Source organism: Pan troglodytes, chromosome 18 (assembly GCF_028858775.2).
Source record: "Pan troglodytes isolate AG18354 chromosome 18, NHGRI_mPanTro3-v2.0_pri, whole genome shotgun sequence".
NCBI lineage: Eukaryota > Metazoa > Chordata > Mammalia > Primates > Hominidae > Pan > Pan troglodytes.
This window is the reverse complement of record NC_072416.2, coordinates 86981918-87002748: the sequence shown is the minus strand read 5'-3', so window position 1 is coordinate 87002748 and position 20831 is coordinate 86981918. Positions and strand designations below refer to the sequence as shown.

At 62.1% G+C, this 20831-nt stretch overlaps 3 protein-coding genes across 20 annotated transcripts in view; 2 read left to right on the top strand and 1 right to left on the bottom strand.

The window, feature by feature from the left end:
- Window positions 1–8586, top strand: part of GALNS (galactosamine (N-acetyl)-6-sulfatase) — a 43957-nt gene extending 35371 nt beyond the window's left edge. For 10 of the 16 annotated variants that reach the window (XR_010152478.1, XR_010152482.1, XR_010152473.1 and 7 more), the window contains 2 exons: window positions 4174–4291; window positions 7796–8586. Coding sequence is in view for 5 of the 16 variants with exons in the window: in XM_024349994.2 (XP_024205762.1) it covers window positions 4174–4291; window positions 7796–7882 (205 nt within the window). In the remaining 11 variants the exon portion in view is untranslated. Of the gene's footprint in view, window positions 1–4173; window positions 4292–4924; window positions 6765–7795 lie in introns of all 16 variants that reach the window. The other 6 variants (XR_010152477.1, XR_010152474.1, XR_010152479.1 and 3 more) reach the window with 3 other exon arrangements.
- Window positions 8587–10322: 1736 nt separating this feature from the next.
- APRT (adenine phosphoribosyltransferase) lies at window positions 10323–12828 on the top strand. Of its 3 annotated transcripts, none has more exons than XM_003952918.5 (5): window positions 10323–10478; window positions 10642–10748; window positions 11741–11874; window positions 12149–12227; window positions 12591–12828. In XM_003952918.5, exons 1-5 carry the CDS (start codon window positions 10399–10401, stop codon window positions 12593–12595), a joined length of 405 nt encoding a protein of 134 aa, XP_003952967.1. In that variant the 5' UTR covers window positions 10323–10398; the 3' UTR covers window positions 12596–12828. The 3 variants fall into 3 exon arrangements, with proteins under 3 accessions (XP_003952967.1, XP_003952966.1, XP_001138089.2); XM_003952917.5 differs by having other exon boundaries at window positions 12457–12828; XM_001138089.7 differs by having other exon boundaries at window positions 12390–12828.
- Window positions 12829–13794: 966 nt separating this feature from the next.
- On the bottom strand, window positions 13795–19766 carry CDT1 (chromatin licensing and DNA replication factor 1). The gene is made up of 10 exons (XM_016930380.4): window positions 18395–19766; window positions 17639–17779; window positions 17408–17544; window positions 16669–16866; window positions 16437–16582; window positions 16185–16285; window positions 15632–15820; window positions 15103–15255; window positions 14824–15025; window positions 13795–14190 (listed from the first exon to the last, which is right to left on the bottom strand). The coding sequence occupies exons 1-10, from the start codon at window positions 18620–18622 to the stop codon at window positions 14027–14029; spliced, it is 1659 nt and encodes a 552-aa protein (XP_016785869.3). The 5' UTR covers window positions 18623–19766; the 3' UTR covers window positions 13795–14026.
- Window positions 19767–20831: the final 1065 nt, after the last annotated feature.

Below are 20831 nucleotides of genomic sequence, written 5' to 3'. Positions count from 1 at the left end.
TCGGTGCAGGGCCTCCTGGCTGCTGAGGCAGTGCCAGCCGGACTCCCCCAAAGGCAGGCTCCACAGGGACGGAGCCCTCTGCACCCTGCCCGCAGCCTCCCCTTGCCTGCATCTGCTGTTGCTGTTCATACCCACACGTGCTTGGTGGCCTGCCCTCCTCTCAGGGTGCCTGCTCCTGCCCACCCTGGTGGTCTCCCCACTTCTGCCCCTTCTGGGCCACCATCCACCTGGCCCCCAGTGATGTATCCCCTACTCTGAGCTGCATTTGGGGATGGCTGAGGCCAGAGGGGAGGGGTCCAGGCCCTGGGGCCACTAGGAGGTACAAGGACACAGGTCAGCTAGCAGGAGGAATGGCAGAAAGCCGCCAGCCCCAGCTCCACCCTCTGCTCTCTGGGCCTTGTCCTCACCCCACCGAGGATGCCGGAGTCTGTGCCATCACCTGCCAGTTTTCAGGGAAGCCCTCCCCTTACCCTCAGGAGTCTTGAGGGTCATGGTCGCCAATACCAGACTCATGTGCTGGCAGCTCCTTAGGGGCGACACAGAGGCCCCAACACTTGGCTGGAGACCCCGCCCTGGCTTCCTTTTTTTTTGTCCGAACCCATCTCCCTGGGCTAGGGCTACCTGGAGGCTTCCCCCCCTCACCCCAGCAGGATGAGCAGGTCCCCAATTCCTGCTCCTGGCCTGGGGGTCCTGGGGCACGTGCATGCCTAGTGGTCTCCAGCATTCCTGCCCTATCGAGTTGGTCCTGGGAAGACCCAGGAGCATCAGGGGAGTGGCGTGCAGAGGCAGAACCAGGCCTGAGCACAGCGGTTGCTCCCTGCCCAGGCTTTCTATGCTCACCGATGGGCCTGGGTTTGAGTAGGGCCGGTGGGAGGCAGCAGAGAGCAGTACAGGACCGAGGGTGGCAGCACCACCGCCAAGGTCCCCTGAGGCTCCTGCACCCTCTGGACGGGGCAGCCGCCTTCCCACGGGGCTGAGCCTGCGGTGAGGCTCCTGGGCTGCAGCCCCTCAGGGATCCCTTGGGCACTTCGTCAGCAGCACCTCTCCTCCACCAAGCGTCCAGCTCAGAAGCCCAGGATGGTGACTGCGGGAAGGCAGCATGGAGCCTGGAGTGGACAGCAGTGTCCCCAGGCCCAGGTCCACCCACACCTCCCAGCTTGGCCTGAAGGGAAGTAGGGCCTGTGCCTTGTGATTAAGGCACGGGTGGCGCTGGGTCATCCTGGAGCAGGTGGCCCTGGGTCCAAGGCCAAATGCCCTGAGTCCAGAGGGAGGAGACACAGACATGGGTGAAGGGCATACGGGATGAAGCGAGGACTGGGCGGGAGAAGACACAGACATGGTGAAGGCCACAGGGGACGAGGCGGGGACTGGACGGAGCGCGCCACCAGCCTGGGCTCACCCGGGGCCACTGGAGCTGGAAGAGGCAGGAAGGAGCCCCAGTTCCTCCAGGGGTGCACAGCCCTGAGACCCTTGGTTTCAGCCTCTGGCCTCTGGAAAAGTGAGGGGCATCTGCAGTTTCATTGTTTTAAGCCCCAGTTCATGGTCATTTGTTGTGGGGGTGCCGAGATACAGAGACAGACGCCCCCGGGGGACTCGTGATCACCCATGGGGGTGAAACCCGTGAAACCATGGGGGGGTCTGGAGCTTGGGGCCTTGTGGAGCTGGAGGGGCTGTCTGGGAGCCCCCTGTGCCCACAGAAGTCACTGAGGAGCCAACAGCCCCCCGGCTGGAAGCGCCGTCCCAGGGGGACCACGGGGAGCAGATTGCAGGCCCCAGTTACACAGAACAAGCTGCTGGCCACACTGGTGCCTGCCACACCCCCCCACAGGCTGGTCGCTCCAGGGACCACCTGAGGTTAAAGCCCGGATGGCGGTGCCCCCTCGCGTCCACTGGGCGTAATTGGCATCCACAGGGGGGTCCTCAGGGCCACTGCTCCCCGCCCGTTGCGTTTGCTGGAGCCCCTCCAGCCAGGCCAGAGCAGAGACACAGTCCCACCCACCACAGCCACCCAGCCCCGCCCTCACAGCTGGAGAAGGCAGGGTTATTTTAAAGCAAACCCAGGCAGCAGGCAGAGCTTCCCAGAGGGGGTCACAAGGAGGCCCAGCTGTCGGCCATGCCTTTGAGAACCACTGTCCCTGAGGTCAGACACCCATGACACAGCCTGATTCACCGTGGGCTGCTTCTCAGACACAGACACACATGTCGCTTTGCCAGGAGCCTCTCTAAATTAAAGACGGGTGGCCGGTCGCCATGGTTCATGCCTGTAATCCCAGCACTTTGGGAGGCCGAGGCGGGCGGATCATGAGGTCAGGAGTTCGAGACCAGCCTGACCAACATGGTGAAACCCCGTCTCTACTAAAAATATAAAAATTAGCCAGGCGTGGTGGCGGGCGCCTGTAATCCCAGCTACTCAGGAGGCTGAGGCAGGAGAATCGCTTGAACCAGAGAGGCGGAGGTTGCAGTGAGCTGAGATCATGCCATTGCACTCCAGCCTAGGTGACAGCGCGAGACTCTCTCTCAAAAAATAATAATTAAAATTAGCCAGGCACGGTGATCTATGGTCCCAGCTACTCAAGAGACTGAGGCAGGAAGATCGCTTGAGCCTGGAAGGTCAAGGCTGCAGTGAGCTGCTGTCTCACCACTCCAGCCTGGGTAACAGAGCAAGATCCTGTCTCTAAAAAATAAATGAAATAAACAAGAAGATTAAAGCAACAAGCCAGGCCAGGGCCTTCGGGGACGCTCACCGTCAGAAGGTGCACGTGCAGTTCGCGCCGGTTCTCAACCAGCAGTATTTGGCCACAGAATCCTGCAGAAAGACAAATGCACCTGAGACCCTCCTGGATTAAAAATGGACCCTGTGCTCGGGGACGCTGTGCGAAGCCCAGGCTGGGACCAGGACAGGCATCTCCGCGGGCACCAAGCAGGGAGCCCTGAAGGACCCCAGCTCTCCTGAAGGTCGTCCTCTGATGCAACCCCAGGCCTGAGGCCTAAACAGGGAGTGGGTGGATCGAGCAGAAAGAGGCTGGGGCAGGTGGCCGGGGGTGGGGAAGGGGGCGCATCCCCGTCCCTGTTGCATGCAGCTTCCGTGTGAAGCCTCATTTTTAGGGAAGGTTCTGGAGCAAAAAGCCAGTTCTCACAGACTGCTGAGCATCCAAGGCAGAAGACTGGGCTTCAGTGGGTCCAGACTCACCTCCCAGAAGGTACTGGGCCTGGACAGGTGCTGCCATCAGGAGGGGAGCTGACTCACCTGGTAACCCCGTCTCTAGCTTTGTAAGGAGCTGCCACACCACCTTCCAGAGTGGCTGCTCTGGTCCACGTCCCCACCAGCAGCAACGCAGCTCCCAGCCTGGGCATTGAGAAACTCCAGCTTCAGCCACACTCGCAGAAGTTCCTCCCTGCATCTCCGCTATGGCAGCGATGGCAGGTGTCTTTTTATATGGATGTTGTCGATATTAGAAGTGATTGAAAATGGTGAAAAGGCATCATCTGTGCAGATGTCCTCAGAGCACGGCATGACGGCGCCGTGGACCCAAGATTCACAGCATCGCAAACTGCGGCCCTAACATCGCGAACTGTGGCACCTCGTCGAGCCGTGTAGTCATATCTTCGTGAAGATGAAACGAATCCAAACACTCCGCAGCTTGCACTGGAATTTTAGAACTGCAGATGCCGTTCCCCTCCATTTCCTGCTTTTTTGGCAATGGGATGACGTTGCTTTTGTAATGAAAGAAGGGTGTGTCATATTTGTAAATGTTTACGTAGTAGTGAGTGCTGGGGAGACCCACAGGCCCCAGCCCACATATCCCAGGTCCTGGTCTCAGGCAGGGACAGGACGGGACAGCTCTACTCACAGCCTCTCTGCCAGGGCTTGGCCTGCTGAGCCTTCATTTCCTCTCTTACCCGTGAGTCTGAGGGCAGAGATGGCTCGGGTGCCTGCTGCCTGTCCTAGCGAGGCCCGGGGCCGCTGCAGGCTTGAGCACATGGTCCCAGTGACTGCTCACTGTGGTTCTCAGCCCATTAGAGCTCTGCAGCCTCAGCCTGTCCAGGCCAGCCCCTCTCCGTCCTTCACTGTCAGTCCCAGGCGCGCCCCTGCAGCCTCAGCCTTTCCAGGCCAGCCCCTCTCCGTCCTTCGCTGTCAGCCCCAGCCGTGTGACCAGAGCTCTCTGTCCCCAGCTTTGCCAGCGCCGAGTACCAGGAGGCCCTCAGCAGGATCACCTCGGTTGTCCAGCAGCACCAGGAGGCCTTGGTCCCCGGGCAGCCCCAGCTCAACGTGTGCAACTGGGCAGTCATGGTAAGTGGCTGGTGTGTGGGCGGCCGTCTCTTTGTCGGGGCTGCGGCCACCCATCTGGGGCCCAGGATGAACCGTGGCCAGCACAGGGCAGAGGCAGGCGTGCTTCTCTGCCTCCATCAGTGGTAAGGCCCTCGTGCCTCAGAGGCTTCCCCGCCTCCGTCAGTGGTGAGGCCCTCGTGCCTCAGAGCACACGCGGCGGCGTCCGGGATTCAGGAGGCAGGAGCCAAGCGACTCGGGGACCAGAACAACGCTGCACCAGGGCAGCCGCAGGTCCAGAGCCGGCCACCCGGGCCTCTGCCTGGCTGAGCTGAGACTGGGGAGCTCCAAGGCTCCTCTCCTGCCCCCCACAAGTCACTGAGGGACAGCAGGGCGCGTGAGAGGGTCCGGGGTCCCCTGGTCCTCGACTCCCACACGGGCAGCTTCTCCTTGCGGGGGCCCTGTGATGACATCCAAACTCCCAGGCTCTGAAGGCACCGAGGCAGGAAGGGCACTGCCCGGTGGGTCCCGGGTGGGCTGGTGCTGCACTGTTGAGTGGCGGCGGCCCCAGGGCCCACCTGCGAGGTTCCCATTTGTGCCTCCTTCATGCTGGGCCAGCCCCAGAGACCTTCGCATCAGACCTGATCTCACTCATAGGCACCCACCCAGAGCAGCACCTCCGTGCGGCCTGACCAGGCCTTGTTCACCTCCAGTAGAGAAACGGCCTCATCACACCAGCATCGGCCAGAAACACAAGCACAAACGTGCCTCCAAAGTTTCACTGAAGTCTGTGTTCAAGCCACAAAGGATGCGTCGTCTTGTCCAGCCCTGGGGGCCGCAGCAGTCAGGGCCTCTCAGGAGCAGCTTTTCTGTCCCCTGCTTGGGGGTCCCATAGGGTGGCGTGTGGACGGCCCAGCCATCCCGCGTGTGCAGTGGCCGCAAAGGCCTGTTTCCCAGCACAGCTGATGTGGGTCCCAGCAGGGCAGGTCTTCACAGCTCCTTCAGATGGGACATGTGCGGCCCTCGCTCTAGTCGGCAAAAACGAGCCACACACACGTCTGCGGTGTCGCTCCTGGGTGCCCAGAGCCCACCGAGCACAGTGGAGATGGCTGAGCCCAGCCTCGAGGCCCCTGGGCCGTCGCTCACCTGTTTACACGGGCTGGGCGTGGCTGCCCACAGCCCCTGGATCGCAGGATTCGGGAAGAAGGCCCCTCGGCAGCTGCAGACTGCAGCCTGGGCTCCTGCTGTGCGGGCGAAAAGGCCCAGCTGAAGCCTCTTTCCAGGGCCAGACCCGGCTGCAGCGTGGGAGCCGCTGGGTGCCCGCTGTGCCGTGGGAAGGAAGGTGGTGGCTCTGAACAGCCAGGGAGCCACAGCGTGGGCCGGCGGATGTAACAGGAGAGCACCGGACATCGGGAGCACCTCCCAGCAGTGAGGACCATGGAGGGCAGATTGCCTTGTCCCTGCCCAGGGACCGTCCACCCTGCGGGGGTTATTTAGGACTGGGCAGGGCAGGGCCACCTCCGTTAGTTGGGGGGCGGGGGGCGGGGGTGCCTGGCAAGTTTCATAGGAAGATATTCAGGGCCCTTCCTTCAAAGGGACCTGGGCAGCTGGCGTCCCCACCTCTGGACTCAGTGGTGGAGCAGGGAGGTCCCTGTCTCAGGACCCCTGAGTCTCGGGAGCCCAGGGCCGCCAGCCGTGGAGGAGCCCTGGCCTTCTGCCCTCCACACCCAATCCCACTCCGTGCTGCTGGGTCCTTCTCTACGACCCAGGCTGCAGTGGCTCCACGGGCGCAGGCCACACCCGCCATGGAGACAGTGGGCACAGGGCAGGGGAGGTGGGCGCACACGGCCTGGCTGCTGCTGCCATCTCCTAGGCACTGGGGGAACTGCCCCCCACCGCCACACCTGTGCTCTCTGCAGGGGGAAAAGTGGTGCCAACTCAGACCTGGCGAGCTGAGCCACTGGGGTCTGAGGGGCCCAGACGCCACCGTGAGCAGAGCCATGGGGGAGATGCACAGACACGCGTGTGAAGCCTGGGGGCCCTCCTTACCCCTTCCCTGCCCTCTGTCCCCGCCAACTCCAGGCCAGCCCCAGGAGAGGGGCTCAGTGGCGTCTCTGGCACAGAGGAGAGGGAGTATGGCCACCTGGACTCCTGCTCCTGGGACAGCTGAGCGGCCTTTGAGAAATGCAGATCCCCCATCCAGACTCACACACACCCTGCGGCTGCCTCTGCTGCCCCTGGAGTTTGGGAGCAGCTTCTCATCCAAACCCACTCCTGCTCTGGTGGCCAAGGGGGCAGGGACACTCATGCGGCATCCCTGCTGCCGCCTAGGGCTGGAGACTGTCCTTAGTACCCTGAGCAGCACCCAGAATCCAAAGTCTGTCCCGGGAAAGTGCCCTCAGGGCCATGCGGCATCTGATGTGGCACAGAAGTGGCCTGGACGGGGACACAGAACCAAACTGCACTCATTTCAGCCAAGAAGGCTCCTCTTAGCGGCGTAAGTCTCCCTTTCTGTTGCCAGGAAGAGTGCCCTCCCATCAAGCAAGGCTTCCACTAAGCGAGGCTGCACTGTGAGGTCCACACACACCCAGGCGATGGAGGGGTGCGGGCTCCACCCAGCACCGCACTGAACTGAGCCCAGCAGCACAGTAGGGACTGGCTTCTCCCTGGGAAAGGCTTCTTGAGAGGCTGAAGCTGCAGGAGAGGGTGATGAGTTGAGAAGCTCAGGGTGGGCCCTCCTGGGAGGACCGCCTGCCCTTTCTAACACTGCTGGCCCTCGGAGGCCCTCAGCCACTTGGCAGCTGCATCCCCCATACCCGGGACCTCCCTGCCAAGTTCTCATTTCTCCAACGGCAGCCTTCAGAGCTGAGAGGCCGAGTCAAGAGGGCGCCATCTCCCAAGTTCCCATGATTCCTGGGGAGCGTCTGTGTAGCTGCCCACCTGGACCGAGGTGGTCCCCACACTGAGGCCAATTGGTTGGGAGTCCGGGGTTGACCTGGGCAGGGGACACATCAAAACTGCTCGAGGCCAAGCGCGGTGGCTCACGCCTATAATCCCAGCACTTTGGGAGGCCAAGGCAGGTGGATCACCTGAGGTCAGAAGTTTGAGACCAGCCTGGCCAACTTGGGGAACCCTTGTCTCTACCAAAAATACAAAAATGGTTGGGCGTGGTGGCTCACGCCTGTAATCCCAGCACCTTGGGAGGCCAAGGCAGGTGGATCATGAGGTCAGGAGTTCAAGACCAGCCTGGTCAAGATGGTGAAACTCCGTCTCTACTAAAAATACAAAAATTAGCCAGGCGTGGTGGCGCGTGCCTGTAATCCCAGCAGCTACTCAGGAGGCTGAGGCAGGAGAATCTCTCGAACCCGGAAGGCAGAGGTTGCAGTGAGCCAAGATCGCGCCACTGAACTCCAGCCTGGGTGACAGAGCGAGACTGTCTCAGAACAGCAACAACAAAATGCCCGCTGCTGCTGGGTCCAGAAGAGCTTGAATAACTGCATGTTCTTTTTCTCAATTTTCATTTCCCAGAACTGGGCACCTCCGGGCTGTGAAAAGTTAGGGAAGTGTCTGACACCTCCAGAATCCATTCCCAAGAAGTGCCTCTGGTCCCACTAGCGCCTGCGCAGACCCAGGCCAGGCCTGGAATCTCGGTTGGCCCTGCAAGTGCCTGGAGGAAGGATGGCTCTGGCCTCGGTCCTCCCCCAACCCTGCCCAAGCCAGACAGACAGCACCTGCAGACGCAGGGGGACTGCACAATTCCACCTGCCCAGGACCTGACCCTGGCGTGTGCTTGGCCCTCCTCCTCGCCCACGGCGCCTCAGATTTCAGGACCCTCCTCCTCGCCCACGGCGCCTCAGACCTCAGGACCCTGCCGTCTCACGCCTTTGTGAACCCCAAATATCTGAGACCGGTCTCAGTTTATTTTGCCAAGGTTAAGGATGCACCTGTGACAGCCTCAGGAGGTCCTAATAACAGGTGCCCCAGGTGGCTGGGGATACAGTTTGCCTTTATACATCTTAGGGAGACACAAGATCAGTATGTGTATGGCGTACATTGGTTCAGTCAGCCTTCCACTGAATACACGATTGAGTCTGGCCCAGTGAATCTGCATTTTTATGTAAACAGTAAGGGAAGGGGGCAATCACATAAACGTTTGTCTCAGGGGAGCCCCAGAGGGATGACTTCCAGTTCCATCTGTCCTTTGTCCACAAGGAATTTCCCTGGGCGCTAATTATGAGGGAGGCGTGTAGCTTCTTATCATTGTAGCTATGTTATTTAGAAATAAAACGGGAGGCAGGTTTGCCTAATTCCCAGCTTGATTTTTCTCTTGGCTGAGTGATTTTGGGGTCCGGAGATTTATTTTCCTTTCACACCTTCTCAGCAGCTGCCAAGGATCAGGTGCCCAGCTCCCGCTGCCTCCCGGCCGGCCTCCTCCAGAGCCCAGCACCACATTGCTTGCTGAAGGGCAGGACTTGGGGCTCCTTGCTGTTCCCACGCCAGCCCAACAGCCCGGGGTTGAAGGAAGCCACAGGGCCAATTCTGTGTTGAACCCTCCCCAGGCCCCTCCTCCAGTACCCCCCCACCCCACGCCTTCCCAGGCCCCCCTCGGGCCATCTGGGGGACAGAATCAGGAACAAGGAAGGGGAAGGCGGAGGCCTCCTGGGCTGGATGTGGACGGCTGAAGTGTAGCTCACACACTTGGACCGGTGGGGCCGGCTCATGTGGCAGCTTCCCCGGGTACGTGACGATGTCAGGGTCCTCCATCTTCCCTAGGGGTCTGGAGCCCAGGCCCCAGGCCTTGCCAGCCCTGACCACCGCACACTGCGAGGCAGCCGCCCCTACCACGCCCCTTGGCATCAGAGGATGGGTCCCCCACCCGCCCTGGAACCGGGGCCCCAGCAGCCGCATGCAGCCTCCGGCCTCCCCCTCCGAAGGCTCCTGGGGGCTGCCTTCCACTGAGTGGGTTTTCCCTTCTGCAGTAACTGCCAGGCCAAAGCTGAATTGTAAAAGTTGCGAAATGATGGGCCGGGCGCGGTGGCTCACGCCTGTAATCCCGGCACTTTGGGAGGCCGAAGCGGGCAGATCACGAGGTCAGGAGATCGAGACCATCCTGGCTAACACAGAGAAACTCCGTCTCTACTAAAAATACAAAAAATTAGCCGGGCGTGGTGGCGGGCTCCTGTAGTCCCAGCTACTCGGGAGGCTGAGGCCGGAGAATGGCCGGAACCCAGGAGGTGGAGCTTGCAGTGAGCCCAGATGGCGCCACTGGGCGACAGAGCGAGAGTCCTTCTCAAAAAAAAGTTGCGAAATGAAGAAAAGTCTTGGAATAGAGCACAAGGCATTTTAGCTCTGGGGATTTTCTTGAAATTGTGTTTGGGGGGAGTTATGCCTCACACAACCCCCTGGGTACCAGTCCTCGGGCGGCCAGGGGGTTCACAGCTCCCCACCCCAAGGCTAAGGGGTCACCTGGCCTCTGCAGGCGGACAGAAGGGCTTCTGCCCTCGCGGATGCGCGCCCTGGCCTGGCCACACCTTCCGGCCTCCCTCCCCCGGGTCCGGGCGGGGAAGAGCCGCCTCAACGGCAGGGCCCATCCGCGAGAGGCCAGCGCCCCCGGCCGGTCCAGCCCAGGCCCGCCGCCTCCACCCTGGGCTGCTCCCTCCGGGCCCTGCACCGCCCTCCTGCTACTTGGACTGCTTCCTCACGCCCTCCTCCACCCCGCGCGCCAGCCTCCCGCGCGCAGCGTGGGGATCTCGGCCAACAAAGGAGAAAGGGCGCGGCCCGTACGCGCGCCAGGTGCGTGGGCGAGACCAGCTCACGCCCCTCCTCCAGCCGCCAAGGCCCCGGCCCACAGCTGCCTGGCTGCAGTCAGAAGCGTAGCCCGAGACAAGGAAGGGCGCCTTGACTCGCACTTTTGTCCGGTTCGAACGTTCTGCTCAGTGGTGCGTGGAATGCGAGCGCGTCTTAAAATCGATGGCGCCTAGGAGTCCATGAAATACGGTACAGGCTTCCGGCGACGGATGCCCCGCCCCTCACCCACGCTCCGCCCTCCGGGGATGCCCCACCCCTCGTGGCGGGCCCGCCAGTCCCCGCGCAGGCGCGCTCGGGCTGCCGCTGGCTCTTCGCACGCGGCCATGGCGGACTCCGAGCTGCAGCTGGTTGAGCAGCGGATCCGCAGCTTCCCCGACTTCCCCACCCCAGGCGTGGTATTCAGGTGCACGCACAGGCCGCCCTCGTGGCGCCCCGACCTGCGGGCCTACGGATGGGAGCGCGTTGCCCGCGACCTCGGGGCGGGCGGGGCGGGAACCCTCGTCTTTCGCCCCCGGGGCCCTGCCCTCCTTCGGCCCCGGCGTCACCAGCCCTGTCCTTGGGTCCAGGGACATCTCGCCCGTCCTGAAGGACCCCGCCTCCTTCCGCGCCGCCATCGGCCTCCTGGCGCGACACCTGAAGGCGACCCACGGGGGCCGCATCGACTACATCGCAGGCGAGTGCCCAGTGGCCGCATCTAGGGCGCTTCCGCCTCTGCGCGCGCCGAGGGCAGCACGTGGGCTCTGCGCGTCTGCTTGGGGGAGGGCCTTTGGGGTTCTTCAGGGGGCGCCGGGACGGGCGCCGTGCTTGGGTCGCCCGGGAAGGGTTGTGAGATTGAGCCCCCGAGGCCGCCGCGCTGTGCAGGCGTCCTTCCCGCAGGTTCCGGGTCCCCAGCCCAGGACAGGCGTGACCGAGTTGCTGGGTCAGTTGGTCTCCCTGGAGTGCCCAAGCTGAATCCACAGCGCCCAGCTGCCTTGCTTCTTGTTCCTTCTGCGAGCTGGTATTGAGCGCCTGCCACGAGCCAGGCCTTCCCTGGTGAAGATCACGGAATGCCCACCCAGGGAAGGGAGGCCTGGAGGCCTCTGGGAGAGCCAAGAGGTGGCCCAGGGAGAACAGAGTGTTCCTGGCGCTCTTGCCTCTCCTAGAGTGTGACAGCCCACTCCCTGGACACTGCCCTGAGGAAAGCGCCAGCTCTTGCTGGAGCCACAACACTGCCAGAGCCCCCTTCTCACCTCCTGCAGGAAGCCCTCCCTGACCTCCTGCCAGGCTGGGGCAGGGTTTCCCTGAGCGTCCCCCAACCATCGCAGCTCAGGCCACCTCAAGAGACTCCCTTTTTAGACAGAAGCCCTGGTGCAGAGCTGCCTTTGAGAGTAAGCTGAGGCCTGGCAGGTTTCTACCAGCCCAGTTACAGATGGGCTGCTCAGCTCAGAGAGAGGGGTGGTGACTCCCCTAGGAACACACAGCTAAGAAGTGGTCCCTTAAAAGACAGACCCAGGTCTGCACTCTGACCTGGAAGCAGCTCCGGGTAGGTGATGGGTAACATTCCTTAAATGGTGCATGTCACTGGCCTTTCAGCTGGGAGCCAACCAGGTACCCCTTGCCACCGGCCAACCCTGGCCCCTGGGGACTCCCATGCTGCCGAGTCACTCCTGTCACTTACCCTGACAGGCCTAGACTCCCGAGGCTTCCTCTTTGGCCCCTCCCTGGCCCAGGAGCTTGGACTGGGCTGCGTGCTCATCCGAAAGCGGGGGAAGCTGCCAGGCCCCACTCTGTGGGCCTCCTATTCCCTGGAGTACGGGAAGGTAAGAGGGCTGGGGTGGCCAGAGGAAGGGCAGGGCCAGGCCACCGTGGCCACTCTCCCCCAGTTCTAAAAGGCCTTCCCAGGCGTGTCAAGTGGAGCTGCTGTGGTTACAGTGGCCTTGGGAGCTCAGAGAGGTTGAGACATAGGCTGGGCTCACACAGCCAGGTAACAGCAAGGTGGGGTTGGAGTCAGGGCCTAGGGTGGCAGCTGCCAAGCTGTGCAACAAAGCTGTTTTCTGCGGGAGGCTGAGGACCACACACCACTTCCCACTCCAGGCTGAGCTGGAGATTCAGAAAGACGCCTTGGAGCCAGGACAGAGGGTGGTCGTCGTGGATGATCTGCTGGCCACTGGTGGTAAGGGTCTCCCCGCAGCCAACTGCTGTGGCTCCAAGGGCCTGGTGGGAGTGGGACAGGACCTCGCTGTGTGACATGGGATGCAGCTTACTGTTGTCCAGAGGGTGCCTGGTGGCCAGGCCGACACCTTCCTCTCCCCATGCCTTCCCCTCCCCAACCCAGGGGCTGACCTGGAGCACCTGCTGTCTGCAGCCCAGGCCAACTGGGGACCTCACCCTCCCATCCCCAGGAACCATGAACGCTGCCTGTGAGCTGCTGGGCCGCCTGCAGGCTGAGGTCCTGGAGTGCGTGAGCCTGGTGGAGCTGACCTCGCTTAAGGGCAGGGAGAAGCTGGCACCTGTACCCTTCTTCTCTCTCCTGCAGTATGAGTGACCGCAGGGCCTCCCAGCCCAACATCTCCAGCTGGATCCCAGGGAAATATCAGCCTTGGGCAACTGCAGTGACCAGGGGCACCGGCTGCCCACAGGGAACACATTCCTTTGCTGGGGTTCAGCGCCTCTCCTGGGGCTGGAAGTGCCAAAGCCTGGGGCAAAGCTGTGTTTCAGCCACCCTGGACCCAATTACACACAGCGGGAGAACGCAGTAAACAGCTTTCCCACAAGAGCTGTCTCCTGTCCTCCTGTTCCCCAGGGCAGGGAGCCCCAGGACAATACCAGACTTCAGCTGTACTGTGGGCACGTGCTGCTTGGCGTGATGCCCAGCAGAACCTGTCCTGGTTCTCACCTCAGGAGCTGGAACCCTCCAGGCACTGCAGGAAGAGGCCATGTGGGCCCATCTTCTAGGGGAGCAAGCGAGGGCTCTTCTGCAGATCTAGTGGCTGTAAGCATGACTTTATTAGAGTTTAGGAGGTCAGAAGTACTGAAGTCAAGGTGTGGGCAGAGGCCAGTCCCTTCTGGAGGCTCCAGGGATGTCCTACTTGTCCTGCCCAGCTTCTCCAGGCTGCCTGTGTCGGGGCAGGGCCGCATCTTCAAAGCTGGCTGGCTCTGGCCCTGTCATGAAGGCCCTGTGATGACATGGGGCGTAGCTGGACAATTCAGGATCACCTCTCCAGTCTTGAATTTTTTTTTTTTTGAGACGGAGTCTCGCTCTGTCACCCAGGCTGGAGTGCGTGCAATGGTGCGATCTTGGCTCACTGCAAGCTATGCCTCCTGGGTTCACACCATTCTCCTGCCTCAGCCTCCCTAGTAGCTGGGACTACAGGTGCCCACCACCACACCCGGCTAATTTTTTTTTTATTTTTAGTAGAGATGGGGTTTCACCATGTTCGCCAGGATGGTCTCGATCTCTTGACCTCGTGATCTGCCCACCTTGGCCTCCCAAAATGCTGGGATTACAGGCGTGAGCCGCCACACCCACCCCAGTCTTTAAATTCTTAATGACAAAAGTCACCCTTTGCTGTGGGAGGTCCCATATTCAGAGGTTCCAGGATTAGAGGGTATGGCCTGCCACCCACACTACCCAACCCCATATTGCCACAGAGCCCCCTTCACCCCCAGCCACACTCCCGATGGCCCCCCAGGGGGTGCTGGATCTGGCTTCCCTTCCCCACCAGCAGCAAGGACAGAGGTGCCCACAGAAACCGGTTTAATGTGAATCCACCAGGTGAGCCCCATGAAGGGGCCCACCACCCGCAGCCAGAGACCCTCCGGCTGTGCAGCCTGCAGCCCACATCTGCCTCTGGCCCTCAGGGGCGCTGGGGAAAGGAAAACCAAAGTGTATCATGTTCATAAAAGAAAATGCTGGTGGGCCCAGGCCAGCGAGCTTCTGAAGCCCACGTCTGTCCACAGTGGCCCCCAGGCTCACAGCCCCTCCTCAGCACGTGTCTGGTGGGCCAGGCGTGCAGTGATGTGGGCCAGGTCCGCGGCCTTGTCCAGCTTGACGTAGGTGTCGGTGCGGATGCGGTGGAGGCTGAGCCAGTCCGGCAGCAGCTCGGAGAGGAGCAGCAGGTGCTTCTCCATTTCCCCTGTGGGAGGAAAGGAGGACACTGAGGCTGGTGCTGGGCCCCAGCCCTGCATGGGCAGCACTTGAAACCAGCCTGACCACCCAACCTCTGTGCCTGCCTGGTCGCCCTCAGAGCCCCATCACCAGGACTTAGGGCAGAGGTGGTTCTGATCAGAGGCCCAGGTCTGGATGGTGTGAACAGTGACCGGAGAGAGCCAGGCCTACGGTTGAGGCCCTGTGAGGAGGCACCGAGCATGGAGGCTGCCAGCCCATGAAAGCCCTGAGGCAGGGGGTGCCCTGTAGCGTCGGGACCCCTATGTGCTCAGGGCCTGGTGACGAGAGGCCTGGGAGGCAGTGGAGGGTGCATGTGGGGCCCCTTCTGACCAAGGACTGCAGGTGGTCAGGGAAAAGGGCCAGAGCTGTGAGGGGGAAGCTGCCTCCAGAGGCTGCAGGTGTGGAGGGGCCGGGCGGAGGCTCAGGGGTGGCTCCAAGGAGGGCGGAGCGCCCAGGACACACCAGTGCAAGAGGCCAGCGCCCACTGCACATCTGAACAGAACACATCAGTGACAGACACCCCTGGTCAGAAAGCTGGGGAGGCAGCTGCAGCACCAGGCAATTCCACCGTGCACGCCCCTTCACCCCGCCCTGCACGTACCAGGGCTCATGATAGTACGACAGCTGCCCACCATCCTGGCACAGGCCACCTCCATGCTGAGCGCAGGCTTGCGTTCGGACACAAAGACGCTCCGCAGCACGCGGGCCAGCTCAGGCAGCCGTTCTAAGCGCTGCAGCCGCTGCTCCTGCTCCGGGCACCGCGTCATCTGTGCCAGCTGCTTCTGTGCCTCCTTGGCTCGGATCTGCAGCAGGTACCGGGACCTGGTTAGTGGGCAGCAGGTCACCAGGCCCCCACCCGCCATCACTGGGGACGACTCACCCGCTCCAGCAGATCCTGGGACACCCCCTTCAGAGCACTGGGAGAGGCTGCAGGCGGGGTGGCTGGTGGGGTAGCCGGCAGTGCTGGCCTGGGAGACCCGGGGCTGCTGGGCGCAGCAGAGCGCAGGGCCAATTGACTCAAGGCCTTCTCCATCTGCGAGAGGGACAGGTTGGACTGGAGAGGTCACAAGATGCAACGTGCCCCTGGCTGTCTGCCCAGGAGTCCCCGGTATCTCTCAAGGCACAAGTTCACCCAGCACACTGGGTGGTCTGTGCTGGTCAATGCAGTGTCCCAGTGTGCAGCATCGCCTGCCCAGGCCAACTCCCCACATGGGGCTAGTGGCAGAGCCAGGCTTAGAGGCTGCAGCTGGGGACAGAGGGCAAATGCCGCCAACTCTGTGGATCCGCCAGCCAAGGAGGAAGCCAGATGAGGCGTCAAGCTCATCACCAAGGCTTCCACCTCTTACGCCTGGGGTCAGGCTGGCCCACCCACCCGGGAGAAATGGGCTGCCCAAGCCTCGCAGTCTCACCCTGGGTGAAATCAGGTTGCGGGCCCGGGCCAGCACCTCCTGAGCAGTGGTGAGCTTCTCCGTGGCGGGTGGCTGGGGCAGCGCGGCCGGTTCGATGTCAGGCACTTCATCCACGTTGAAGCGCGGGTGCCAGCGGGTCAGCTGGTCCTCCGGCACCACGATGGGGGGGCTCAGGGAGGCCAGGAAGGCCTGGGGAGAAGGAGTAGACAGGTAACCCTTGGCACATCTGAGACAAGGGCAGACTGCATGTGAGGTAGGCCTGTGCTTACGTCCCAGCCGGGCCGCCTCGGGCAAGTCACTCAGCCTCTGCCCAGTGCTCAGCTTGGAGGGAGAGCACAAGGCCTCCCATGGTCCGCACTCGCTGAACGCCTTGGGGACCTCCTCAGTGCCTGTGGCTGCACCCTGAGCACACCAGCCCTCAGCTCAGGGTGAACCCAGCCCAGTTCCATCCCGGGAGAAGCTGTGAGTGGCAGGGATGCTCCAAGCACAGGGTTAGGTGCTGAGGCAGTGCTGGTGCCACCATCTTCACACAGCGGGGCCAGGGGCCGCTCACCTTGTGGTGCTCCTTGACGTGCTCCACCAGCTTCTGGCTGAAAATCTGCCGTCGCTGCAGGAGGCGCGAGGCCGTGAGCTGGGGGGCTGCTCCGTCAGCCTCTGTGGGACGAGTCCAGGCCTAAGTCCCTACCAGGCCACCCAGCCACCCACCCGTGACCAGTCCTGGGCCAGATGCCCAGCACCTCACACCCACCCTGGAAAGTGTGCGGCTCACAGATGGGGAAACCGAGGTCCCGCACCCAGCACTCACCCTGCTCCAGCAGTGGCTCGATGGTGAGCTGGTAATCTGACCTCCTGGCGCCATCCTTGAAGGTGGGGACACTGCGCTCCTGGCGGAAGCGGTAGGAGGCCGGGTACACGGTTTTGATCTGGCCAACGTTGCGCTCCTCAAAACGCCTATGGGAGGAGAGGGGCGGCTCAGGAGGCAGGCCCGGGCCCACCCCCAACTCCAGGACAGCCGCAGCCCACCCCCGGCCACTCACCTACGCATCATGTCCTGGACGCCCCGCTGGACCTTGGCAAAGGTGGGCGTCTCGGAGCGGTTGTGGAGCATGCCCACGATGGTGTCCATGCTGCGGAACATCTCCGCCAGCACCTGGTACTTGTAGGGCAGCACGAGCCCCGGCAGCCCGGGCTGGGCCAGGGCATGGAAGCGCTGGTAGGCGGGCGCCTTCTCGCCACTATCAGGGAGGGAGGAGCCTCATGAGAAGCAGTAGGCCCCTACCCCTCCAACGCCACAGCAGGCCCCTCGGCCAGGGAGACCCTCCGATGGGGCCTGCCACGCCACACACGATGGCTTTTGCGGCCCTTGCACACCCACCAGCACTGGCACCGTTAGGGGTAGCAGCGGTGACGGGAAAGCCCGGCTCCACACCCCAGCTCTGCTGTGTCCACGCAGCTCCCCCAGGGAAGCTCTGCCCTCTCCCCAGCGCAGTTTCGTCAGCTCTCAGGGGCAGAAGCAGACAACACACCAATGCATCAGGAGCATTTGAAACCTGCCAGAGTCCCCGAGGCAGGAGCTGCCCCCCGCAGGAGGGACTGAGGGCACAGGGCCAGCAGTGCCCGGGACCTTTTTCTCAGGGGTCTGGGTCCACGCCCTGGTGATCTCACCACCACCCTCCCTGGAAGGAGCAGACCTGGGCCTCTGACAGGCTCGCTGGGCCACGCCTGCCACCAACCCGGCCTTTGCCGGGGCCTCGTGGCCGCCCACCCAGCACTCACCATGGCTCCTCAGGGCGGCCCTCGGCCTCTGGGGTGCAGGACTCCCCAGCATCCTGGGCACTGGCCTTCAGCGCCCGGACTCTTGCCCCCAGCTCCCGGGCCCGTTGCAGGCATGACGCAAGCTCAGAGATGGTGTCCTTCAGGGGGATCAGGGGACATGGTGCTGTCAGGCAGGCAGGCAGGCCGGCACCACTCAGCCCTCCCGCATCTGACCCAGGCCCCGCCCCTCACCTGGTCCTGCGCGGATGTCAGATGGGGCGGCTGACCTGCTGCCAGGGTGGATTTCTTTATCTTCTGGCCCGGAGAAGGGCAGGCTGGGATGTCTGGGGCCTCGGGGGAGTTGGGGGCCTCGGGGGTACTGGGGCTGGAAACCTGGTGGGAGGGACCCCAAGGGTGAACTCATGACAAGACCTGGTGCTCCTGGCTCTGCAGAGGACCCCGAAGGATCAGAAGCCGCTCTGAGTTAACTGGGATGGGCATGGCTGGGGGGCTTAGGACTTCCCGTAGATGGTGGTCTGTGCTAAAACTGGCCGGGGACACAGCCTTGCTCTCGTCTCCCGGGGCCGTTTCCAGGTCGGACCCCTGCCCTGGCCTCGCAGAGAAGCTGGACTTCTAGCCCCATCATCGGATCCAGTGCCTCCTGCTCATCTCAGGAGCCAGCCAAGTCCCCAGTGGTGGCAGGGCGCCCCCAGGATCCCCCGGCCCGTCCCAGAGTTCCCTGCGCCCCGCCCTGCCTCCCCGCCCCGTCCCGTCCCCCCCGCCTGTTTCCCCGCCCCCGTCCCTCCGCCTCAGTTTCCCCGAGCCCTGCCCCCCGGGCCTCAGTCTCCCCGCCCCCAACTCCGCGGCCTCAGTCTCCCCGAGCCCCGCCCCCCGGGCCTCAGTTTCCCCGCCCCCAATCCCCCGGCCTCAGTCTCTCCGGGCCCTGCTCCCCGGGTCTCAGTTTCCCCGCCCCCAACCCCCCGGCCTCAGTCTCCCCACGCCCCTCACCTCGTCCACCGACAGCCGCAGCCTCCTGCGGGCCGGTGGCCCGGCCTGGTCGCGTCCGGGGGCGGCGGGCGGGCGGGCGCGCTTGCGGCTGCCACTGGTAGCGGAGTCCGGAGCGCGGAGTGCGGGCCTGGCGGGGCTGGGGGTGCGGCAGGCCAGCTTGGGCGGCGCGATGCGGGGGGGCCCGGGGCGGCGGCGCGCGAAGAAGTCGGTGACGCGGCGCTGCTCCATGGCGGCGGAGTGCGCGGCGAAAGCAAGGAAAGAAGAAGGAAAGGAGGAAGAGGCGGGCGCGGTTCCCGCCAAATTTCCCGCGGGCGCCCTGGTCCCGCCCCCGGCGCGGACCGAACCATCGGGGCAGAGCACGGGGGGAGGGAGGGGACGGGGCGCGCATGCGCGCTGGTGGGCACCGGCACCGGCGTGGCCGCGCGCGTGCGCCGACGTGCGGGCGTGGACTCGCCGGCGGGCGCCGTCGTGCGTGGGACTTTAGCGCGGTCTCCGGATCCCGCGTGTGGCTCCCACTTTTCAGGGCGTGTCAGTGGGGCCGCTCGCTTCAGGGTCAGAATGAGCGCAATCCAGGCAAACAGCAGCGCGCGCCTGACAAAACCCCGGCGCTGCCCGGGGGAGCCGAGGACGGCGCGGCCCGGGGGGCTGCAGGCTCGAGCTGGTAAAGGCGCTTCCCCCGCGGGCCGCACGCTCCTTATTTCTTTTTTAAAAACTATTTCTATCGTGGCGGAGTTTACGTTGCCGGGTGGTCTCGAACTCCCCGGGTCAGTGATCCGCCCTCCTGGAACTGCCGCCTCCCAAAGCGCTGCGATCACAGGCGTGGCCTCCGCGATCCGCGTTGCTCGCTTTTTAAAAGGGTGGATTTGATATGTGAATTATTTCTCAATCAAGCTATTACATGGAGACGAAGAAAAGGGGCCGGGCGCGGTGGTTCACGCCTGTAATCCTAGCACTTTGAAAGGCCGAGGCGGGCGGATCACCTGAGGTCAGGAGTTCGAGACCAGCCTGACCAACATGGTAAAACCCCCTCTCTACTAAAAATACAAAAATTAGCCAGGCGTGGTGGTGGGCGCCTGTAATTTCAGCTGCTTGGGGGGCTGAGGCAGCAGAATCGCTTGAACCCGGGAGGCGAAATGGCGCCACTGCACTTCAGCCTGAGCGAAAGAGCGAGAAACTCCGTCTCAAAAAAAAAAAAAAAAAAAAAAGGAAAGAAAAGAAACTGCCTTTAGCATGGCTGAGATTTTAAAGTTTTAGTTCTTAAAACCTATAGCGCTCCTATCTGAGAAACGGCCTAGAGCGCGGTTTATCTGGAGAGCCCGAGCCGCAGCCACTCCTTCCAGAGACGCCAATAAGCAGGGCCAGGCGCAGCGCTGCGGAAGTCCCCCGCAAAGCAATGCGGGCCGCCGGGGCCTGGAGGCCTGCGAGGGAAGGGGACGCGGGTGGAGGCGGCCAGGGCTGAGAGGAGGGCTTCTGTTTTCCCATTTTCCAAGTTTTCTGTAAAAAGCGTGAATTGTGCCTATTTTTTTTTAAGTTAAAGGAATAGAAACCGGTTTGATGATACAACTGGTGCTTGCAAAATACCTCAAAGGTGGCCTGCACGGTGGCTCACGCCTGTAATCCCAGCACTTTGGGAAGTCGAGGCGGGCGGATCACTTGAGGTCAGGAGTTCAAGACCAGCCTGGCCAACATGGCAAAACCCCGTCTCTACAATAAATACAAAAATTAGCCGGACGTGATGGCAGGCACCTGTAATCTCTGCACTCAGGATCCCGCCACTACCCTCCAGCAGCCTGGGCAACAGAGCGAGACTCCATCTCCAAAACAAAACACCTCAAAAGTGAGGAGGTTCATAAGTGGGGGGATGGGGGGGCGTGGTGAGGCATTTGTTTTCCATCTGTATATAGGGGATCAGCACCTAGACCTGTGTTTTGCAAGCAGCTGGTAGCAAATTTTTAGTGGGTCAAGAAATAAATATGGAAGACTGAGACTCACATTTTTTAAAGCTACGTTTTGTTGAAAAGTTTTGTTTTGGTACACATGCTTTTTTTTTTTTTTTTTTTTGATCACCCAGGCTGGAGTGAAGTAGCTCACTGTAGCCTCCACTCCTGGGCTAAAGGAATCCCCCTGCCTTGGCCTCCCAAGTAGCTGGGGCTACAGGCGTGAGCCACCACACCTGGCCACACCACACATTAAACAAACAATGTATTTCTTCAGTCAAAACTGGTTGCAGGTTGGGGCAGGAACTGACTTGGAAGGAGCACGAGGCAATTTTCTAGGGTGATAGAAATGGTCTAGATCATGACAGGTTTGGGTCACAAAAGTGTATGAATTTATCGAAATCTGAGGGTAGCTTAAGATTTGTGTATTTTATGGTATGTAAATTTATCTAAAAGCCAAATTATCAGCAAATATCGAACTCTAGTCAATGACATGCATG